Genomic DNA, 19,824 nt, shown 5'->3' with positions numbered 1-19,824 from the left:
ATCAGTTTTGTAGGTCTGTAGGTCTTAGCTTTCAAATAAGGTGTTACACTGGCCTATAGGCTCCAGTCGAGAAGCTTTTAGATGTGGGTAAAGCTGAACTGGAGAAAAATAAGAGGTTAATACTTCATTTTGTACCTCTGACTTTCCACAGTAAGATGGAGAAGCAGATGTTCTGAGAAGCTTGTTGAGACCAGTCATAGTCTTAGTCATCGCTAACGTCAGCCTTACACATATAAGGCAGTATTACACATGCGGCATGCGGCGCGTCAGACGATGTTAGTAGTTTTGTGTTTAAATCGGGAGGCGCTGAAAACAGAGCTGACTGACTGTCCCGGGCCACTTTGGAGTCGTCATGTATAAATAGTCCTGCCCAGTGATCATGCCCGGATCGCTCAGTGAACATTAGGAGATGATGAAAGACGCTGAAATACAATTTACATTCAGCCGACAGTGGGATATTGCGGAGAGAGAGTGAGAGGAGGGAGGGCTGGTCGAGCGGAGGGGAGGGACAGGCAGGGGGTAAGCCGGGTGATGATGGATCGCACATGATAAAGATTCACTACGGATCAGCGGGGCGGCCCTGGAGAGAATCAAAATGAAGGGCCCGAGCTCATTTTTTAGGAGGTGAAGCAGGTCAGAGGCTGATTAACAAATTATAATCATGTTTCAATAATGATAAGCCTCGTCAGTCCCACTCCAGGCCCGACAGATCGATGACACTTTTCACTTCTTGTCTCTCTCGTCTCTTCTTCCTTGTCTTTTTTTTCCCCCCTCACTACTCGGTTCTCTCCGGAGAGCCGCAGCTGTCTGGCAGTTTTCGGCCCAGTTAAGATCACTGATAATAAGGAGGGAAATGTCCGGAATAGACAATGAGAGTCGGAGACATACCATTAAAGTAGATTTTCAGGGGATACATAGAAAAGAAGCATTTGACAGTGAAGGAATAGTTACGGCTTCGTTTTGTTGCTCAGTGTCAGATCTAAATGAATTCTAATGATGTTGGATGGGATTAACTTGAAGGATGTCAGCGAGATGTCATGTTTTTTCATGAGAAAGGCCAATATAGTTGGTTCGCAAAATCAAAATGTTATGAGCATTTCTTGTGCTTGACCTTTAATATTTTTAAATGAATAATTTAAGTCAATTTCAGTTGTCAAACCTTACCAGTGGGTTCAGATTGTTTTCAGACCTTTCTATATTATTTATATATCTTTCTATTATATTATACAGCTAGTCCAGAAAATGAAAAAGATAGGAAATGTTGAAAAGTCCTGTTTTTGATCATTCTGAGAAGTTTAGGTCTGGTAAATTTCATTTGTTGCCCATGATACACAAAGGAGCAGCCTCTATATAAGCCTCTATATAAGTGTAGATATGCCAAGAACAAAAAGCATTTTCGGCGTAACAGATGTGTAACAGAAGTGTGAGTACTTCCTGAACCCACTGTACAGTTATTGTTCTTGGACACAAAGCTGTCAGCCACTAAGTCAGTATCCAGACACCAGCCTGTCACATCTTCAGAGTGTAAATAAACATCGATGTCACAGCCACACGTCCAGCGCCTGTGTCTAAAGCTGTCCCGTGACGCTTCCTAATAACACCAGGAATAGGCACAGGTCCGAGCCCTAACCCTGACCCGCCCGCTGAGCCGCGAGCGCCGCCGGACAGCAGCTGCGTCACCGGGCAGCTCTCAGGTGCTGATGCGCGCTGATCAAAATCCCAGGTATGTGCCCCTGACATCTTCCCTGGATATACTCCCCAATCCTATTTTCACTCCACCTTCCTGTGACACGTGGGGGCCCGCGTTGACAGCTTGACAGCCAGAGAGGGGGATTTACGACTCCCCGCCTCAATCCATCAAGTCACGGCCCTAATTAAAACCTCTCATTAAAGAAAACGTTTGCCCTGGGATTTCGCCGTGAATCAGCCCTCGCCGAAAGCGGAGCGAGTTGAATCGGTCTTTGTCGTTCCATTCTCGGAGGGAAAAGTTTTGACGAGAGAGCTGAGCCACAAACAGCGCGGAGGGAAAACTCTTGACTAAATGTTGCGTCATGTGAGGGTGCACCAACAAGGCTTCCTCGCTGGAGATGGGATGAGAATGCGTTTTCTTAGTTTTGTGTGTCGGGTTGAAAAATGAAGCGCGGTGGTGACCAGAGAACCAGCGCACGTCCTTTTCTCACATTGTTGTCACTGTGCGAGGTTTCAAATGGGAAAAAATGAAGCTATTTGTTGCAGCTGCTGTCTGAGTGTTTTGGAACTGTAAATATGAATTCTGCCTCTCTGCTAGCTGTGTTTGCAATATATCCTGCCCTTACTGGAGGTTCAGAAAGTTATCAGACCTTTTTAGACCTTATCGGAGCATTCAGACCTCCTTTCCATTGGTAAAATTCAACACTGATGACCTTCCAATAATGAGGTAAAGGTAGAAATTTAAAAGGTTTAGGTGCAGCCTCTGTAGAAACCAATCAAGCTTTAAAATTATGCAAAAGTACAATCACAAAAGGGGTGTGAATGAATACTTCCTGTTTCCTACATCATGGTAAACTCTTACAGTGCTTGCTTTCTTTCTGCAAAACTTTCTGTTGCCATTCTCATTCTTTACCTTCTGGCCTTGGAAAAAAAAATGTTATTGTCACAAAGCGCCTTGACGCTGCTCCTTGTCATCTTTATAGCGTCATTCATAGTCTACCTTCAATTTGTACTGCCATTCCTTCAGGCTCCGTCCCTTTCTATTTGAGTCATACATATTACCTTTCCTAATTTCCTCTCGTTCTGGTTTGCCCCTGGACAATATCACTCTTCCTGCTTTCCTTTGTGGCCAGCTGTAGTTGAAATATTGATGTGGGTGGATCTTTTCCTGCCTATAAAGTTGTAATGTAGCCAACTTGATGCCGGATTGAACGCCTCTTGAAAGGCAAAGTTTTTGTTCGTCTTTTCAGAATTGCATAAAAGGGAACGCTTACGCTACAAACACGGCGCAGTTGCCAAGGAGTTAGACAGGAGAGAAAATCGGAGGGTAGGTTGAAAAGCGGGATGACCTTCAAAAGAACAATGCTCAATGTTGCGTAACGCCAACAAACAGGAGGTGATGAAAGAGGCCAACCGATTAGCTGTGAGATGCTTTAGTGTGCTGTGCGCTATTTTAACACAGTGGGAAAGACAAACTTGACAAACACTGGAGAATGGAGATTATTATACACATACTATTCATATCATAATGCCAGGGATAAGCTTTTTGTATTATGCACTTTATGTCTTCTTACAAATTCCCCCTTCAGACTTCTTCTCAGTCATGACCAGCCATCAATATCAACTCTAGGTGTATTTCTCGGATCTCCCTCGATTGCAGGTTCACCCTGTTCCTTTTGCGGGCCATTTTTGTGAGGTACTGACCTGTGCAGACCAGGAACACCCCACAAGAGCTGCAATTTTTTTGGGTTGTTCCGAAACCAGCCATTTGACCGTCACCATTTGGGTCATGTCAAACTTTCTCAAATTATTCTTGCACAAAAAGCAGCTTGAAAACAAATCTCTTTCTGGCTGATGCTTTTGTGTTGCCCTGCCTCTTTTATGGGGTTGGGGAAAATACACAGACTGACCCCCCCTTACTGTTTTATTGGATCAGTTTGAGCTTAGATCACGGCACACCTTCGATTCGACATTGTTTTTGAAAAGCTTACGAGTCTGACCACTGTGCAAAGCCTCCTAGAGATTCTCAATGTGGTTAAGATCTGGACAATTTGAGGACACCCCCGTTATAAAAATAAGACCTCATTGTGACCGACCTTCTTGCTTGCATTGTACTGGTTTTATAATTGCCATGTTTGAGATTTGCTGATTAAGTCCTTTCAAACTGCGTTATCAGCTTGATTGATCTACTTTGTGTTGATCCTGAACTGGCAGTAATAGACTTCACTGCGTCCTGCATGACTTAACTTGACAAATGTTTTAAATCGCTCTGAATGAGACTAATCCCGTCGTACAGTGCAGAATCAGATGAGCTGTATTTGCTTTAGCAATGCTAAATTTGTGCAAATGAATCCTTACAACAGCTTTGAAGATGACAATTACCTCGTGCAATTAGGCAAGGCTCTCAGTCGGCCACTCATGCATTTATTCACTCATCTGTTTATTCAGCGCGCCCAGATGATCCGGGCCCAGAGGTGAAGGCAACAGCTGCACAAGTTATCTGTTTGGAGGCAAAAAAACAGGGATATTGTGATGTTTTGACTGGAAAAAGCATGAAGCAACAAAGGCCCATTCAATCCTCTTTCCACAGGCCTCACTGACATTATAACAGAACATAGAAAACAAACACTCATTTAGAACAACTATAAGTCATGGAAAAGTTTTTTGGAGTAAAGTAGAACAAATATTAACCTCTTAAAGGTGCACTATGCAACTTTTTAAGGGAAAAACAAAAAAAAGTAATATTTTTTGTATATTTGACCTTGCGGTGACTATTAGGACTTTTCCACCAAGGTGCAAGTTCGTAATTGGTGCTGGTACCGGTTTGGTTCTGTACTAACTTAAGGGCAGCACACACTACACGACTTTTCTATTCGTAGTTTTCCACCAAAATGAGAGCTGGCATTGTGCCTATTGTCATAGCAACGCTTTGGGAAGTTTACTGTCACATAAAACATGGATAGTAACATTTTAATACAGCCATTTCTGCTTTAAAATGCACAAAAATACATTTATGCTCATGTCACAGCAGCCGTTAACATTTTCATTTCTTCTTTCTAACTGCTCCCTCTTGTTTTAGCTGTTGCGAAAGAGCATAAAGCAGAGAGACTGTTTTGACTTCTCCTGGAAGTTAAAAGCACTAACTAACTAATATTGGTTGTTTCTCGGAAGAGAAGGCCACACCCCCTGCCGCTGACATCACTGGTACTAGTTTATTGGCCCAGCTTATAACTGATTCCCAACTGGCACCAGTTTTTAGAACCAAGAGCCAGCATTTTTTTCAGTGGAAAACGAAAGAAACGGTTCTGAAACTGTAACCGGCCCGGAACCAGCACCAGCTTGGTGGAAAAGGGTCATAAGTGACTTTATGATGCTTTAAGATGCTCCAGAATCAATTGATTTGGGGTTGCTGGCCAGTTTCTGGTACGAACCCATAAAAACAACTAATCCTGGAGTCATAAAGGCCACTGTGAGGGAGAGCATTCAGTTAGTCACTACAAGGTCAAATATACACAAATATTACGATTTTTTTTACTCTTAAAAGGTTGCATAGTGCACCTTTAGCTGAGTGCATTTTCTCCAGTTCGGCTTTACCCATAAACATCCTGGTAAAGCAACAATAACACTAGAAACAAGTGACAAAAAACAGTAACGGAAACACGGCAAAAAAGCGAGGGGTAAGAGGTTAAGGCTTTTTTCCCAAGTGATAAGTATGTGCGACTACTGCAAAAACTTCTACCATAACTAGGACTACTTACAGACTGTATTACTGTTTGCTATTACTACCTGCTTTACCAATACTAATGAAGTATTTCTCCTTCTACTACTGCATACTATTGTAATTGCTAACTCTCATCAGTAACATGTAGCATCTTTGGTTTTGCATCCTTTCTAACCCCTTTTTATGTGAAGAAATTGTACTTCTATGAATTTTAGCATCCAGTGAATCACAGTACTTGGAAACACTTTATTTTACACTACCCTTGAAACATTGTTGCCTAACCACATTTTTATGCTCAAATCATTCCGCAGTACTTTTATCTTTAGTAATTATGCGGTTGACTGCTTTTAGCTTCTACTTGAACTAACTACTCTGCAATATGTTGGCCTCTCTACCCTGCCTCTCTGTTGTTGCTTCCCACTTGCAACAAAGGTCAAGACACTCATTGAGAAAGTATTAGTTGTGTTAAACGACTTATGAGTAATCTTACCTAACCTTTAGCATTTTAAACAACAGCCTTTCTTCTATGGCGCTAGTGCCTTCTCTCTGCACGGTAACGGTTTTTATTTAGATGTAATAACCTCGCTCCAGTGGCTTGGGCCAGTGGGAGGGGAGGCGGGGTTGGGGGTTGGGGGGGGGGGGCTAAGTGCAGTAAGTGGAGACAAATCCGGCGCAACTGGTGGCGGCTTTGGTCATCCCTGCGATTTGTTTACTGCGGTGGAGCCTCGTGAGTCATGTTCGAGAGCTCCCACTTGCGCGCCACCCCAGCGAAAACCCGTAAGGCGGCTTTCCAACATGCGCGGCCCCCAAGAGCTGTCAGATGGAGCATGTATGCGTTAAAAATACTACAGCGCTTGAGGATTCAGGCATGTAGTCACCGCTCTGTCATTTAAATGGACAGACCCAAACAGTGAATCACGGCTGAACTCTCTCTCTCTCTCTCTTCCTGGCAGACGGAGCTTGTCACAGCCTCTGCAGCCACACACCATTCAGAGGCATTGAATTGACTTTAATTAAACTGAATTAACGCCAACAGGACACACACAGAGCACTAATTAGGAGGGACTTCTTCCACTTTGGAGCCGAGAAAGTAACACGAAGACTATCAGCTAACAGAAGCCACTCTCGTCTTTTCTTCTCCCCTCTGGCACCGTCCGTGATGTGCTGTGATTTGTGTACTCATTTTATTATACATAATACAGACGCCTCTCCTGCTTTAAGTCTCTGTTTATCCAGGTTTGTGACTGGTAAGAAACACAGTGACTCCAACACTGGGGACAAATTTACTGAAGAAACATCTCTGATATTACTTATTTATTTTCATTATTGAAGAGCCTTTTACCAGTTCCAAAACCAGTCATTGAGTGTAGCATTTCATTCATTACAAAAATGCATCCCCTGGCTGTTTGATAAATTGAACTGGACTTTTCTACACTAAATTAAACAGCCTTGCAACATCAACTGATATAAACATTAAACAACTTGCTATATCAGTCTGCCTGTAACAGTTTTTCTGCTAAGTGTAAAACTAACTCAGCCATAATCGTTTTTTGGATTAGAACCAAAACCTGAATCAGTTCTTTTTTCCTGGATCGGCACCAATCTCCGACACAGTGAGCGCCACAGTCACCTCACCATTCATGATGAGTCTAATTAAAACCGCAAGGAATTGATTCTTTTTCTACTGCATATCCAGTGTATTCCATATGCTAGTTTTATGTCAATCTGCTTCTGGTTGTTTGTTGCGTTTTTTTGAGACAGCTCGAGGTCAGATATTAAAAATGAGCTGCTAAAGATCAAATCAAGCTGAAGGAAAAGAATGATGAAGACAGCCTGAGCTCAAAGACAAGGATGAGGCAAGATCCGAAAGCTCACATTGGTCCAAAAATAGAGCTTACAAAGTTTCCCTCCTCTCGAGCTGGACAACCTCACTCCTCCAAAATGTCACATCAGATGAGAAACCAGTGCTCCGCATCGATCGGAGCGGATGCTGAAGCTGAAAAAACTCCCGAAGCAAATTCACTTTTGAGTTGTCAGGTGAAGCCAGGCGGACTTTGAGATAAAAAAACAAGACGCTGACGCAACTAAGGTTATTGGCTCAGAAATCATTGTTCAGAGAGCAGATGGTCTTTGAGCATAACCTTTTGGATTGACAGCGTGACAAACGAAAGCGTACAGCCGAAAATAAAAATGTCCTTTACTTATGTTGTTGTCCTGTATGGGAATTAGTGCAGCAAGATTAGTTTCAGCGGAATCTCCTTCTGTGTTTGTATGTTTTTACGGACACCATCTTGAAGACTTTTCTCTCATCTTTCATAAATAGAAGGGGAGGAAGTTCTTCAGGTTTTCCATATACTAGTTGAGTTACTTCCTCCTGCCTGCCCTTTGCGGTGTCACTACTACACGCCCTTTGACGTTATGACATTATCGTCTCGTCTCCTCCTTTGAAATCACCTGGAAAACGAGTCGAAGCCTGATCACAAGTGTAGATTAATGGACTTTTTAAGAGCGACATTTTAAAGGGTTGACAGTGGAGGGGGCAGGCCAAAGGACACTTAGCAGATATGTGAGGAGTGGACTTCCCTTTGACACCCCTCTTCGCGCTTTATCCCATTAAAGTCCTGCAAGAACGACCAGCGGTTGTTATAGGAGTAAAATGTCAACAGCTGACACGAGACAATCAGTGTGAGAGAGTGGAGTCCCAGCTCACGCCTGATTTCTCCCGTGTTGTTCCCCTCTCTAATAGGCATCAGTATGGACGTGGACTCAGCCAGAGTGTCACCCCCGCAGGCTAGGAGTGCATGTTACTAGTCCCCGTTACCATGGTTCCTCTAGCTTCTTAACAGTCTGTCACATATCAAACGCTCCCCAATGGCCTGAATTGATTTCATTAACCAAAGTTATTCTTTATGTCCTGTCTTAGTCTGTCATCTTTCAGACAGATTTCTATGCTTTGTCCCTTAGGGCGGCACTCACACTGAAAGTGAAATTTGAAAGGCTGCAATTAGCAAATCACAAAGATAGAGGAAAACCATATCTTTTGCATGCAACAAAAGTATGTTAAATATGTTAACCTACTGTTTTTATATGGTTATATGGTTTTTAACCATATAACTCGCTCATAAAACACATCTGCCTGAACCAGTGTTTTGTTTCATGAGCGCATGTTTCATGTTTTCATCCTGCTTATTCAGTCTGTCTCTCTCTTATGCACTGAAAACGCCATCCCACACTCTGGAGTACGTGTCCGCTACTCCTTTTCTCGCGCACTTTTGCGCTGCTGCCCTGTACACGGTGTACTTAAAGAGGAGTGCTCCCCGGCTGACATTAAGTATAACTTACTTTTACTTTTTACAATATCATCAAACAGAAGGATATTTTTTAGATACCCACGTTATTTTACATTATACAAGAAAAATAGTCTAAAGGCTATAAAGTAGTTTAGATTGCTACAAAAAGTTTTAAGATGCACATGATTATTTATTTATCTACAAAACAATAATATTGGATCGAACCAGATGAGTTGTTTCAAGTGTTAAAGCACATTTGTTCATTTTCAACACTTCTCCATTGGAGGCTTTTATGTTACGGTGGGTAAAAAGGGAAAACCTCTGGCCCAATTTTAGCCACTGTTTGAGCTCTCTGCTAAAGATGCTGACAATAGTCTGCCGTTTTAGTCCAGTGGGAAGAGTTCCACAGTTGATTCCCCTTGAAGGAGAAGCTGGACTGTCTAAAAGATGTCCTGAACTTTGGGAGCACACAGTCCCCACTGACAGGGGCTCTGGTGGAGCATCTGAGAGAGCCCTGAAGTCTCACCATGAGACGAGAGAATGTACAATGACATCACTATGGTGCCATCTCATAGGTCTCTTGTTCTGTATCTTAATTGTCTGTTTATACAAAGATGTTACTGGTTTCAGAAGCTGATGTTTATGACCACACTGTGATGCAATATGACAGATATGAAAAAAACATTGCATGCATATACAGTAAAGAAGCGTGGTGTGACAACTCACTTCTTATACAACGGAAACTTCAGCTTTGAAAAGACGTTCCTGCAAAACAAGGTTTATTGTCCTTTGAAGCCTCAGATGTTTATCCAAGAAGATTATATCCAAATATTTAGTTTCTTTAACCTCCCTTCTATTTGTTTTTCCATCATGTTGCAGCCGTACGGGCGCTCATTAGCAGAGATACAGTATGCAGACTGTAGCACCACGGCCCCTTCCCTTGCGCCTCCTTCCCGTGTGAAGCCGGCGCCAATGGGAACATATGGCACTGACTCAAAGCTGCACAACTCTTTGTGATTGTTGCATGAGATGTCAGGCTGTTGTCGTGCTGAGCTCCATCTTATTTTATTTATAACGCGGATAAATGCAGACTTTGTTTGTGATCCTGAGGGCGAAGTTATACATGCGAGAAAAATAAGTGTGTTATTTCAATTTTTTAGGAGGCATTTTGATAGTAACTCAGAGTCACAGAAGAAATAGTTTTGTTTTTTGGTTAAAAGCAGTTGGCTGTGAGCTCCTGCGAGAGCTTTATGCATTTCATGATACATTTGTACGTGAGAGCAATTTACACTAGGGTAGAGTGACTAAACAAAATCAACAAGCTCCAAATCCTACAGATTGCACCTTTAAAAGTTTTCCATTCACTTTGTTCAACAGTGCATTAGAGCAGTGTTTTATTTATCTGTTGTTGCCCTTGACAAGCTTCACGCTTCGTCAATTCTCTTAACAGACCTGCATTTTTGTTTGCTCTTAAAAACGACAGGGTTAAAAACATTTACGCCAGCGCTATTCACGACTCAAGGCTGTTTTCCAACCCAATGTATTTTTCTAACTTTGTTTATGCTGAAATGTGCTGTTTTATTTGCTCTGTCGGTTGTTCTGCTTTTGTCACACTGAGGTGGAAGTGATGTTGGCAAAGAGTACAGTTAATTCTCTTGTATAAGCATTCATTATGAACTTGAACCGCAGTCTTCACATTCTGTAGCAGCCTTGGACTTAATCACCTCTTTAGCATTTTAACACTGTGTAGACGATATGGAACAACATGTTCCTGAGTGGGAAGCCGTGGTTAGCTTTGGTCTTCTCTGTTCTGGCTATTTGCACCTCAGTGAGTGCAGCTTTATTTGATGTGAGAGCTGCTTCAGTGGAGGCAGTGACAGAAAGGCAGGAATGACTGCACTCTTACAGTCCCTGTGTGTTCCCTCCTGTGTAGGAAGGTATGCAAATGACCATGCATGCCTGTAGGGGATTGGTAAATGGGATTTTGAGGACAATGTTGTGTCCTTCAGCACATTTTAAACGATGCTTGACACCTTGAGCAGAGAGAGACGCCGGCTGCAGGTGTGTGTGCGCCGCACACTTCTCCCGGTGAGTGTTTGTTGTCTCTGCACACCAGCACCCGGTGAGAAGCTGTTCAAAGAACGCTACGGGGAACACATTTGATTTGCAAATGCAGAAACACACCCATACATTTGCACGCGCGCAGGCACAGGTGTGCTTGTTCCCTGTGGGGGTGATTTGCAACAGAATAGGCACATTGCACAGACAGACTTCAGAGTTTTGACAAAATGCTTCCAAGGGACAAAAACACAAGGCTGTATTCAGCCAGGACATGCCATTACACAGCACTGCACCTTTTATCACTCAAGGAACACCTTTGGAACAGCTCAGGTGGCGCTGTTAAAATTCAACCAAGTGTTGTTTGCCAAGTTCTCCGTCAATGCCTCGCTGCCTTATCGGGATCAAGGTCATATTCTCACGGATGTTTGGGTTTCAGTGCACAGTCTAAACATCAGCATTTCACCAGAAACACTGCCTATGTGTTTTTGCATGCTTGAGGCGTGTGTCCTGGGTGAGTGGGTGTGTGCTTGCGTCTTGGGGCTGACCTATTGCATCGCTCGTCCATCTTCTGTATCCAAAAAAGCACAGGTGTTCCTTTTGATAGCACTCTCTCTCTCTCTCTCTCTGTCCGAACAGGAAGCCACACACACGTCGAGAGAGAAATCCAGTAGCCGATCAACACACAGTGCCATGGCCTCAGCGCAGGACGTTTGTGAGTAATTTCAAATTCCACTTCTCAAAGTTATTTTTTATTGCACATGACAAAAAGACACTGCTCTCATGATTGCATCAGCGTCTGTGTCGAACAAACAAGCGGCCGGATAATGCAATATGTGCTGTCCCATTTGTTCTTTGAGATAAAGATTTGGCACAAAGCTGCTTTTGAAAACTAGATTGCCCATTGCCAGATAAGGCTTCCCTCCCTGGCAGCTTTTTAATGGGAACTCGGGCCTAGATACTGCGCTTCTATTACTGCGATAGCGCTGTGCTATTGTAGCTACCTCTAGTTTACCGATAGCAGTGCACACAGATAGAGCTTTACAGTTTGCGGTTAACTTTGCAGCATGGAGTGGGAGACAAACAAAGCTTCAGAGTGTTCAGAAAGTGTTCATACTCCTCTAGATGTTGGAATGTTTTGCACTGGTACTCTTTCTTAAAATATCTTCTCTTCTGTAATTTTGCAACACAGTCATTTTTTAAATAATTAGAAAAGACCTGGAAACGTTTTGACCCCACTGTAGGTGTTGATTGTCGAGAATCCCACGTGATGGAAGCGGTCTCAAGGCGTTAAAGACCCTTGCGATCACAAATCTTGAGCTGCCATACCAGCTAAGCATACGCAGACATGTGGAGCTAAGAGGAGGGAGGCTTTCCTGTGCTCAATCTCCATACACGCGGTCCAAAATAGGCACCTTCAAGATTGAGTGATGGCTTTTGTCTAGGTAGCGACAGCGGCAAGTAATCTGTCGGGGCAGGTGACTGACAGCGGTGACATTGGAGGCAGAAGGGGCTGATGCTCCTGCAAATCCATCGCTCCTAAATACACCATTAAGAGCAACGTGTGAGCAGATGGAAAGCTACCGCCTAAACCCACAGCTTTGAAACAGGCACCGTTGTTGTTTACATACCCCCCTCTTGTAATACAACTAAGTGCAGTGTAATAGTTGCTTCTTGCGTATGACTCGAAAGTGTTTTTTGGCTGATGAAACCTGTCAGACAGCACATGCCCAGAAGAATTAGATAAAGAGTGTAAATGAATCCAGTTGGACCTGAATGTGCCAAGTGCCTTTTTTGTTTTAATTAATTTTCTCCCTCATTACTCTGCCAAATGGTGATGTCTTCATAATGTTATCCTAAGGAGTTCTTTTTTCCCTTTTCTCCCTCCTCACTAAACGTCACTGTCATTTCGATAGCGGCCTCCGCAAAGGAACACGCCTGAATGAAGCTGGAGATAATCGTCAGTTTAAGTGTTGTTTGTGGTCCTTGACATTTACAGCTTCTGTTTTTTGACCTTGTTTACAGAGCGTTTCTTGATTGCACACTTAATACTTCACCTTCACCTTATAATGGTGCTTACTCACTCACTACTCTGAGCTTTTTTAAGGAATGTGTGATCAGTAACTCACCGAGGGAATTCTGCCTGTCCTTTAAACTACAGGGGAATGAAAATGTTCCTTCTGGAATGTACAGTATTGCAGTTGTGCACAAATTAAAATGTCTGCAGTTTGGATAACGGCTCTGGCATATATTGTGTCCTTGGGCAAGACACTCCACCCACCATGCCTATAGAGATGTGATGTTTTGGTGAGTGTGTGTCTTAAAGGGGCGAGATGCAAGTTGGCCATTTTATACTCACTACTGCCACCTCGGCAATTCGGTCCTGAAGTAACATCTTTTTGAGTGACAGTGCAGGATTATAGAGGAAGTTGTGGTGAACAGGTCTGGGCTCATTCTACACATTAGGACATTGCTGGAACATGTAGGGGGAGGAAAATACTTAATTTTAACATTTTTAAACTCTGTATAGTCCCTTTAAAGGCCCTATACCTAAATTATGAAGTTAGTTGTGGTCCAAACTCATTCCCATAACATATTTGTAATATCCTGATTCTTAACAGGGACGAGTTTATAGATACATTTTGCAACTTGCAGGGTCACTTTTCAGGGTCATTGTCACAGAAATGCTAGAAAGCCTGAGAGTTCATGAAATGTCTGAGTTTAGTCAGACCACACCAAAGCAATAACAACCGCTACAGACGGTAAATTTAGTTGAACAGTGAGAATGAATGTTTATGTGGTGATGTTATGCTGATGTTGTCTAAAAATGATTTCCAATTGCAAGTGAAGGCGCTGGTTAATGGTTTTCCCTGTAGCTACTGCATTGGCCGTACACATCGATTAGTGCAACAGAAACACTGGTGCGACTTATTATGTGGATTCCAAATCAATGGGACTAATCACTCACGATTCTTATCTGCATAAACCTCTGATATGAACATGGACTTACCGTGCAGCTTTCTCGCAGCCCTCTTTATGTATTCTTTCTGGCTACGTTTATTTTCCACTTTAGGAACAGGAAATTCATGTGCAATTTCAGCCGGATTATCAGCAGAGTGCAGCTTCTCCTGCAGCCCCGATAACCACGGCTTTCTCTTGTCAATGCTTCGCCAACGGCAGCTCTCTGGGTGGGCCACCTTGTCTTTCACATGTGAGATAAACACAAATGTTGGCATCAAATCACATGGAAACAAAAGGCGTGAATTAACCCCGCGGGCACACTGTGTTGTGTGGTTGAAAATACAGATTAAAAATAGAAAAGGCTCCAGGCGTAAGTGAGACCCAACGATATCAGAGGTCACTGCATTAAAGGTAGACCTATAACGTTCCCTGAGGCTCAAAAGCCAGAATAATGCATACTGAATTACATACGTGCAGTCTTACTGACAGGCTTCTGATCTTTAATGGTGCATTCATGTTGAAATAATAGGTGATTATTTACGCAGCTGTGATTAGTTAAAATATAGAAGTTTGTTGTACAAGTGAGATAAGCAGCAAATTAAAATCTCACGTTGCTATGGATAAGGAGGACATTTTTAGCAAGGCTTAATGAGTACTTTCATTTGTTCGACTTTATTATGCCTCTCTAAATGAACTAGTTGTTGTATGCGTTGTCCAAGGAGCCACGTGTTTATTTGAGTAATGAAAGGCCGTGATATTTACAATCCTAACTAGCACTTTTTCCAAATGCCAAGCGTCTCCCAGGTCTGTGGTGAGTGGAAATGTTCACAGTATGAGGCGTCTGACTCCTTTGGTCGGCTCTGACATAAGGTTAAGGGCATGTTTGGTACCTTGATACATGCGGCCAAAATAGCCCAGCCCAATCCGGCTCCCCGCTCTCCAGTGCATCCTGTTTTTTTACGAAGGGGGATTCTAAAATAAAGTCAGCTGTCACTGGATGCCGAGGCCCCACTCGACTGTGGACACACTGCTGGAGCTGGTCTCCAAGCCACACTGCCTTACCCTCACAGCCCTTTTCTGTTTTGTGTTGGATCTATTGTATTTTGCCTAGAAGGGCGACCAATCCAATATAAACGGTAAGCCTCATGTGTGTGTTATCAGTGTGCCAAGGTTGACTTTTGTTACGCTCCTAACAGCCGAATCCGATTGTCAGAGCCGCTTTTTTGAAAGGGATTTTTCACTTAGCACAGGTGGAAGGAGACAGATTGGAAACGCTTGATGACATTTTCGATGATAATGAATTGGTGTGATGTTCCCCGGCAGAGAACACAGGAGGAATCTCGGATGTAAAATCAGAACTAAGCTGAAGTGGATTGGAGCATGAGGTGTTTATTGAGAGAACGATGTGCGTGCTTTGGTGCGTCTTGGCGATTCCAGTAGGATTTGGACTTGGTTATAAAACATGCATGGGCTCTTCCTGTTTCCTTCCACTAGATATAACCAGGAGCAATCTGATCTGGGATAAACTGAAAGCAAAGCAATTTTCAGAAAAAGTGCTTAGACTAACGTAAGGAAGCACTCGGGGCCCAATTCTATCCCCCATGTAAACCGGAGAAGTTATTTTGACGCGTTTGACAGCTCAATTATTGTGTCTGTTTTGCTTTCATTGGTAAGGGAGAAATTGGCCTCCGTGGCTGACATTTCAATTAGTGTAGCTGGTTTATGCCTCGTGTCAAACCTGCCGCAGCTAAAGTCTGTGGCCTGTAAGTACGGAACAGAAAGCAGGGTTGCTTAAGGTTCCAGCGATGAGGAAAGGAAGCGACACCTCTGCGATTAGGGGACGTCCCAATACGGTGGCCTACAACAGACTCAAATTACTCTCTTGTTCTTTCCTCTTTCTCGACACACTCCTTTAGTCACTACGCAAAGCGGGAAACTCACCTCAGAGGTATTGGTCCAGTGGCGGCACAGACAGGAGGTCAGGGGCTTGGCTTCGGCTCAATATAGAACCATGACCTCGCCTTGTTTCAACTGCCTTTTCTCTACTACCAACCACCGTGGCTAAGCGGATCCATTCAGACTGCAAAATCCGCCCAAACCTCTTGCTCACCTGAAGCATTAAGACCTGCTGTGGATAACAAGCTCATTCATTCCAATAATACTCACATCAAAGGCGCGCAACTTCATTAAATGCTAAATGACTGGTTACAATCAGTGGCTGTGAAAACTTTTGTCACTCTCAATGTAAACAAACACTTGGCCTTCATTTATTTCAGACGTCTGAACTAATGAGAATGCTAATCAAACACTCGGGCAAGCATAAAAAGGTTGAAGTAACCTTTTCGAAAAGCGCTTTTTAATGAGCTGTTGTTGAACTTTTGTCACTTCTCCTTCTGTAAATCAGAGCATTACAGAGGAACATGACTCTGCAGACAGTTGGTCTAAAATAGGACGGTTTATTTTCCTCTCTCTGCTGCAGAGTGCGGTTACCTCAGCTCTGTGCTATGGCAGCTTTGCATATACATGGTTTGCATACCCTGCCAGAAGCCCGAGATAACCAGAGGGTCCGCGCTCGTCAATAGCGTCACGTCTGTGGCTGTCACGCCGCCTCATACCGTGACGCGCCGGTTTATCTGCGGTGATAAATGAGCGCATTATCCTTGTGTTTCTGTCATCACTCCTGGTGCGAGGTTACAGCGCCGCAGCCTCAGGTGTAGGATTTCTGACCCATATTTATAGGACGCACTGGGTGAAAAAGCCGGGGTATTTTCAGACGTGGCGTATTTCTCTTCCTGACAGCTTCCACGTCTCAAAGCTAAAAGCAGACGATGAGTAGGACACGCTGCTGTCACATGGCATCAGAATTACATTCTTTAGCTTTGTAAGACTCACACAGAGGGTCCAGGAAGTATCCAGGGCCTATTTGTTTCTATGTTTTCAAGTTGAAGTCAAAAGTACAAATAGTCAGCCCACACACAGGCTTATATAGAGGTAGCACTTTTCCCAATCTTTTGCAATGTTTCGACAGTTAATATAAACTAGAATATTCAATTACTAATACTGTTGTTTACTTTTTTGTTTTTAATACATCATTGTAAGAGTTTTTTCCAATATAAAACGGCCTGATTATAAAAGGTTTGAAAACTCTTCTATTTGCTCTTATTCGTGGATTGTTTTTCTCAGAACAAGATAGTGTACATGCATTTATTAATTAGCTTTATTTCTCGGAGTAGTGGTTACTTTCTCCACTGAGTTAATCTCATATTGACAATCAAGAGTAAGTGGGTGACAGAAGCAGACGAGTGGGTTGTCCAATAACTGAGAGGTTGAGGTGCAGACTGTTGTGTCTTTGGGCAAGACCCTTCACCCACCGCCTGTGTGAATGAATGTAGTGCGCGAGTTTAGTTTTAGTTTAGTTTAGTTGTTTATTGGAGCAGTAAACATTCTGAGTGGGCCGAAGCAAAGAGCTTATAAGCGCCCTCCCCAAAAATCAATACAATCTAAATTCTCATTTCACAAAAGTACAAAGGAACATAGTGCAAAAGGAACAAAACAACAACAAGGAAACAACAGCAGAATAATGGATTATACACACTTGCAGTTTCTGATCATGGTAGAAATTACCATTTTCAAGATGGCATTTACATTAAGGCATTAGCCGACTGAAACTCATATACTGTGAACATTCCCCAAAAAGGAGTAATGCTGATTATGAAACAACAATGATAATGCTACATAAAGAACCGTATCAGTCACATGCACGAGTATCCATGAGTGAGTGGTTGGTGGTGGTCGGAGGGGCCGATGACTTCCGTCAGGTTATCCCGGGGCATCTGTGGTTACAATTGTAGCTTACCAGAGTATGGAGTTTTTGAATAATGAGAAACTTGTCAATATGGGCTCGTAAAGTCCAATGCAAGTGTAAGATGTTATTGTTTTTATTCGTGTTTTGTCTGTTCTATATAAATCCCTTTCGTCGTCGCTGTGGGGGTAATACAAGTGTTAATGGGATGATTGGAGGGTCTTTCATCTCCCCCTGGTGTCTCTGGCCAGAAAACCGTAATTGCAACTTCGCTGCCACTGGGTAGGAGTCACCAATACACACTAATAGAATCACGAAGAAGAAGAGGCTAACGGGCAAAGCTAACTTTTTAAAGTAATGCTAGTAGTAAATATGTCTGTCACTCTACCCACCTCAAGTTATTCTCATCAAAAATGGTACAGAATGTTTTGATGGGGAAGGGAAAAGCTTACTGTATATACTGTAAACGTATGGTATGGAATGTCAATGCAGCCTTTAATCCTGCACAAGCTTTATAAGCAGTTAGCACTGAGCTGCAGAAAGATGCAAGCTTTTCAAATCCCATCCATCACTTAATGACCTCTGCCTGAATCCACAAAGCCTGCACCTGTGAAGCAGCAGTAGCGGCTTCATACAAAAGCATATAAAACTGAATACTGGATTTCCAAATGTCAGAGGGTGACGGCGTGCCAACACAAGCGGAGAAAACCATGTTGCGTTTTAGATCTTTCATCCTTCAGCGTGGTTGCCTGAGGAGGGAGAGGACGAGCCAAGAGCTAAAAGGTCCAGAGTGGGCGGGCGCTGTGCCTTCTCGCTTCGCCTAATGATGCTTTGTAGCACAGAAAAGTCAAATGTAAAATCAATTATCTCCCCTAATTGGCGATCCGCGGGGAGGCGCTTAGCGATATGAAGAAGCATAAAGAGGAGTTTGTGATTGATGAGGACTCCACTTCAGTTTATACTCAACATTTGTCACTGGCTCTGATTGGAGCCGTCTAAGGGCCTTTTAAAAATGTGGAGCAGACGTGTTTACGGTGCGCTAAATAAGGTTTGAAATCCAAATTAATGAAAGACCATCCATCTAGACAGATTTGGCTAGCTTTAAATTGATTTAGATTTGGCAGGAGTCATCTGGAAACAAATGTATTCCTACAAAAACCAAATAAATCAAATCTAGAAAGTTGGTGTAGCCACTGACTGTCATTCCACATCTATCCAAGGACTCTTTCTATGTAAATAAGAGTCTTGTGCTGATTTGTATGAAAGTGAATCATGAGTGACTTTGTTTTGTGATTGCAGCTGCGGGCGGCGGCAGTAGATCCAGCGCAGACGATCTAGAGGCGGAGAGCGTGTCAGTGAAGGAGCGCATGGCCATGTATCAGGCTGCTGTGTCCAAGAAGGAGTCGGCTTCTGCTGTGGTAAGGAGCTAGCAACAGGCATCAGGAAGAAGAGCAGACAATGAAAGACAAATCGGCACACATGCTGCCTTAAACAAAAAGTCACCACCATTTCTATTCTATTTTTCTCTCTATGATATTAAACAGACTCTAATTTCATGCAACAGAAGTTTTTAATTTGTCATATATTTGGATCTAGGGCTAGGGACAGACAGTTCAGCTATAATTTCTGTCTCCCTTATAACTTGGTCCTTGAATTTGCCTCTACCATCGGCCATGACATGATAAAAACACGACTCCAAAAAGCGTCTACCTTCTAAAGTACAAAAAAACAAGCTCAAAATGTATGTTAATTGGCTGCATTACCAAGCCAGGTGCGTAATGTAATGCGAAAAAATCCTTAAAAATATGTAAAACTATGCTTCGAGCCACAGCTAAAAAACACTCTCTTCGAAACAACGTTGCTTCAATCAATACCTTAAAATGCTGAAAAAGATGGTCAGTTTGCATGAAAACTTTCAAATTCCAGTCACATATTGCCACGGTTTAAACTTTATATCCCTGTAGTTAGCAGCAGTTGTTGGACCCTATAGGGCTCAATACAACATCAGCAGCTTTAAAGTTACAAATCCAATACTCCAACTGAGTGAGCACTGAGTCAGGCCAGGCTATTACCATCATTTGGCTCAATTCAAATTAGAGCCCCAGCAAATAGAAATGATTGCTTGTTGTGCTATTGCATTGTAGGACAACTTGAAAAACACAATAGATTAGAGTAGGAATAAAGCTTCATGCGTCCATTTCACTTCGTCATGATTAAAATATCCAACATTATTATTTATTCAAGCTTTATCTATAACCATAGATATTCCATGTTTTAATGATGTTAAAAAAAAGTTTCAAAAC

The 19,824-nt window shown here is 42.8% G+C and overlaps 1 protein-coding gene across 1 annotated transcript in view; it reads left to right on the top strand.

Annotated features, from left to right (window-relative positions):
- Positions 1-19,824, top strand: part of xirp2a (xin actin binding repeat containing 2a) — a 41,555-nt gene that overhangs the window by 6,321 nt on the left and 15,410 nt on the right. Inside the window, exons 2-3 of the mRNA XM_079581930.1 lie at positions 11,398-11,473; positions 18,821-18,939. Coding sequence (XP_079438056.1) covers positions 11,398-11,473; positions 18,821-18,939 — 195 coding nt within the window. The remainder of the gene's footprint in view (positions 1-11,397; positions 11,474-18,820; positions 18,940-19,824) is intronic.

Source organism: Gobius niger (assembly GCF_951799975.1).
Source record: "Gobius niger genome assembly, chromosome: 23".
In the NCBI taxonomy this organism is placed as follows: Eukaryota; Metazoa; Chordata; class Actinopteri; order Gobiiformes; family Gobiidae; genus Gobius; species Gobius niger.
This window is presented reverse-complemented; position numbering and strand designations above follow the sequence as displayed.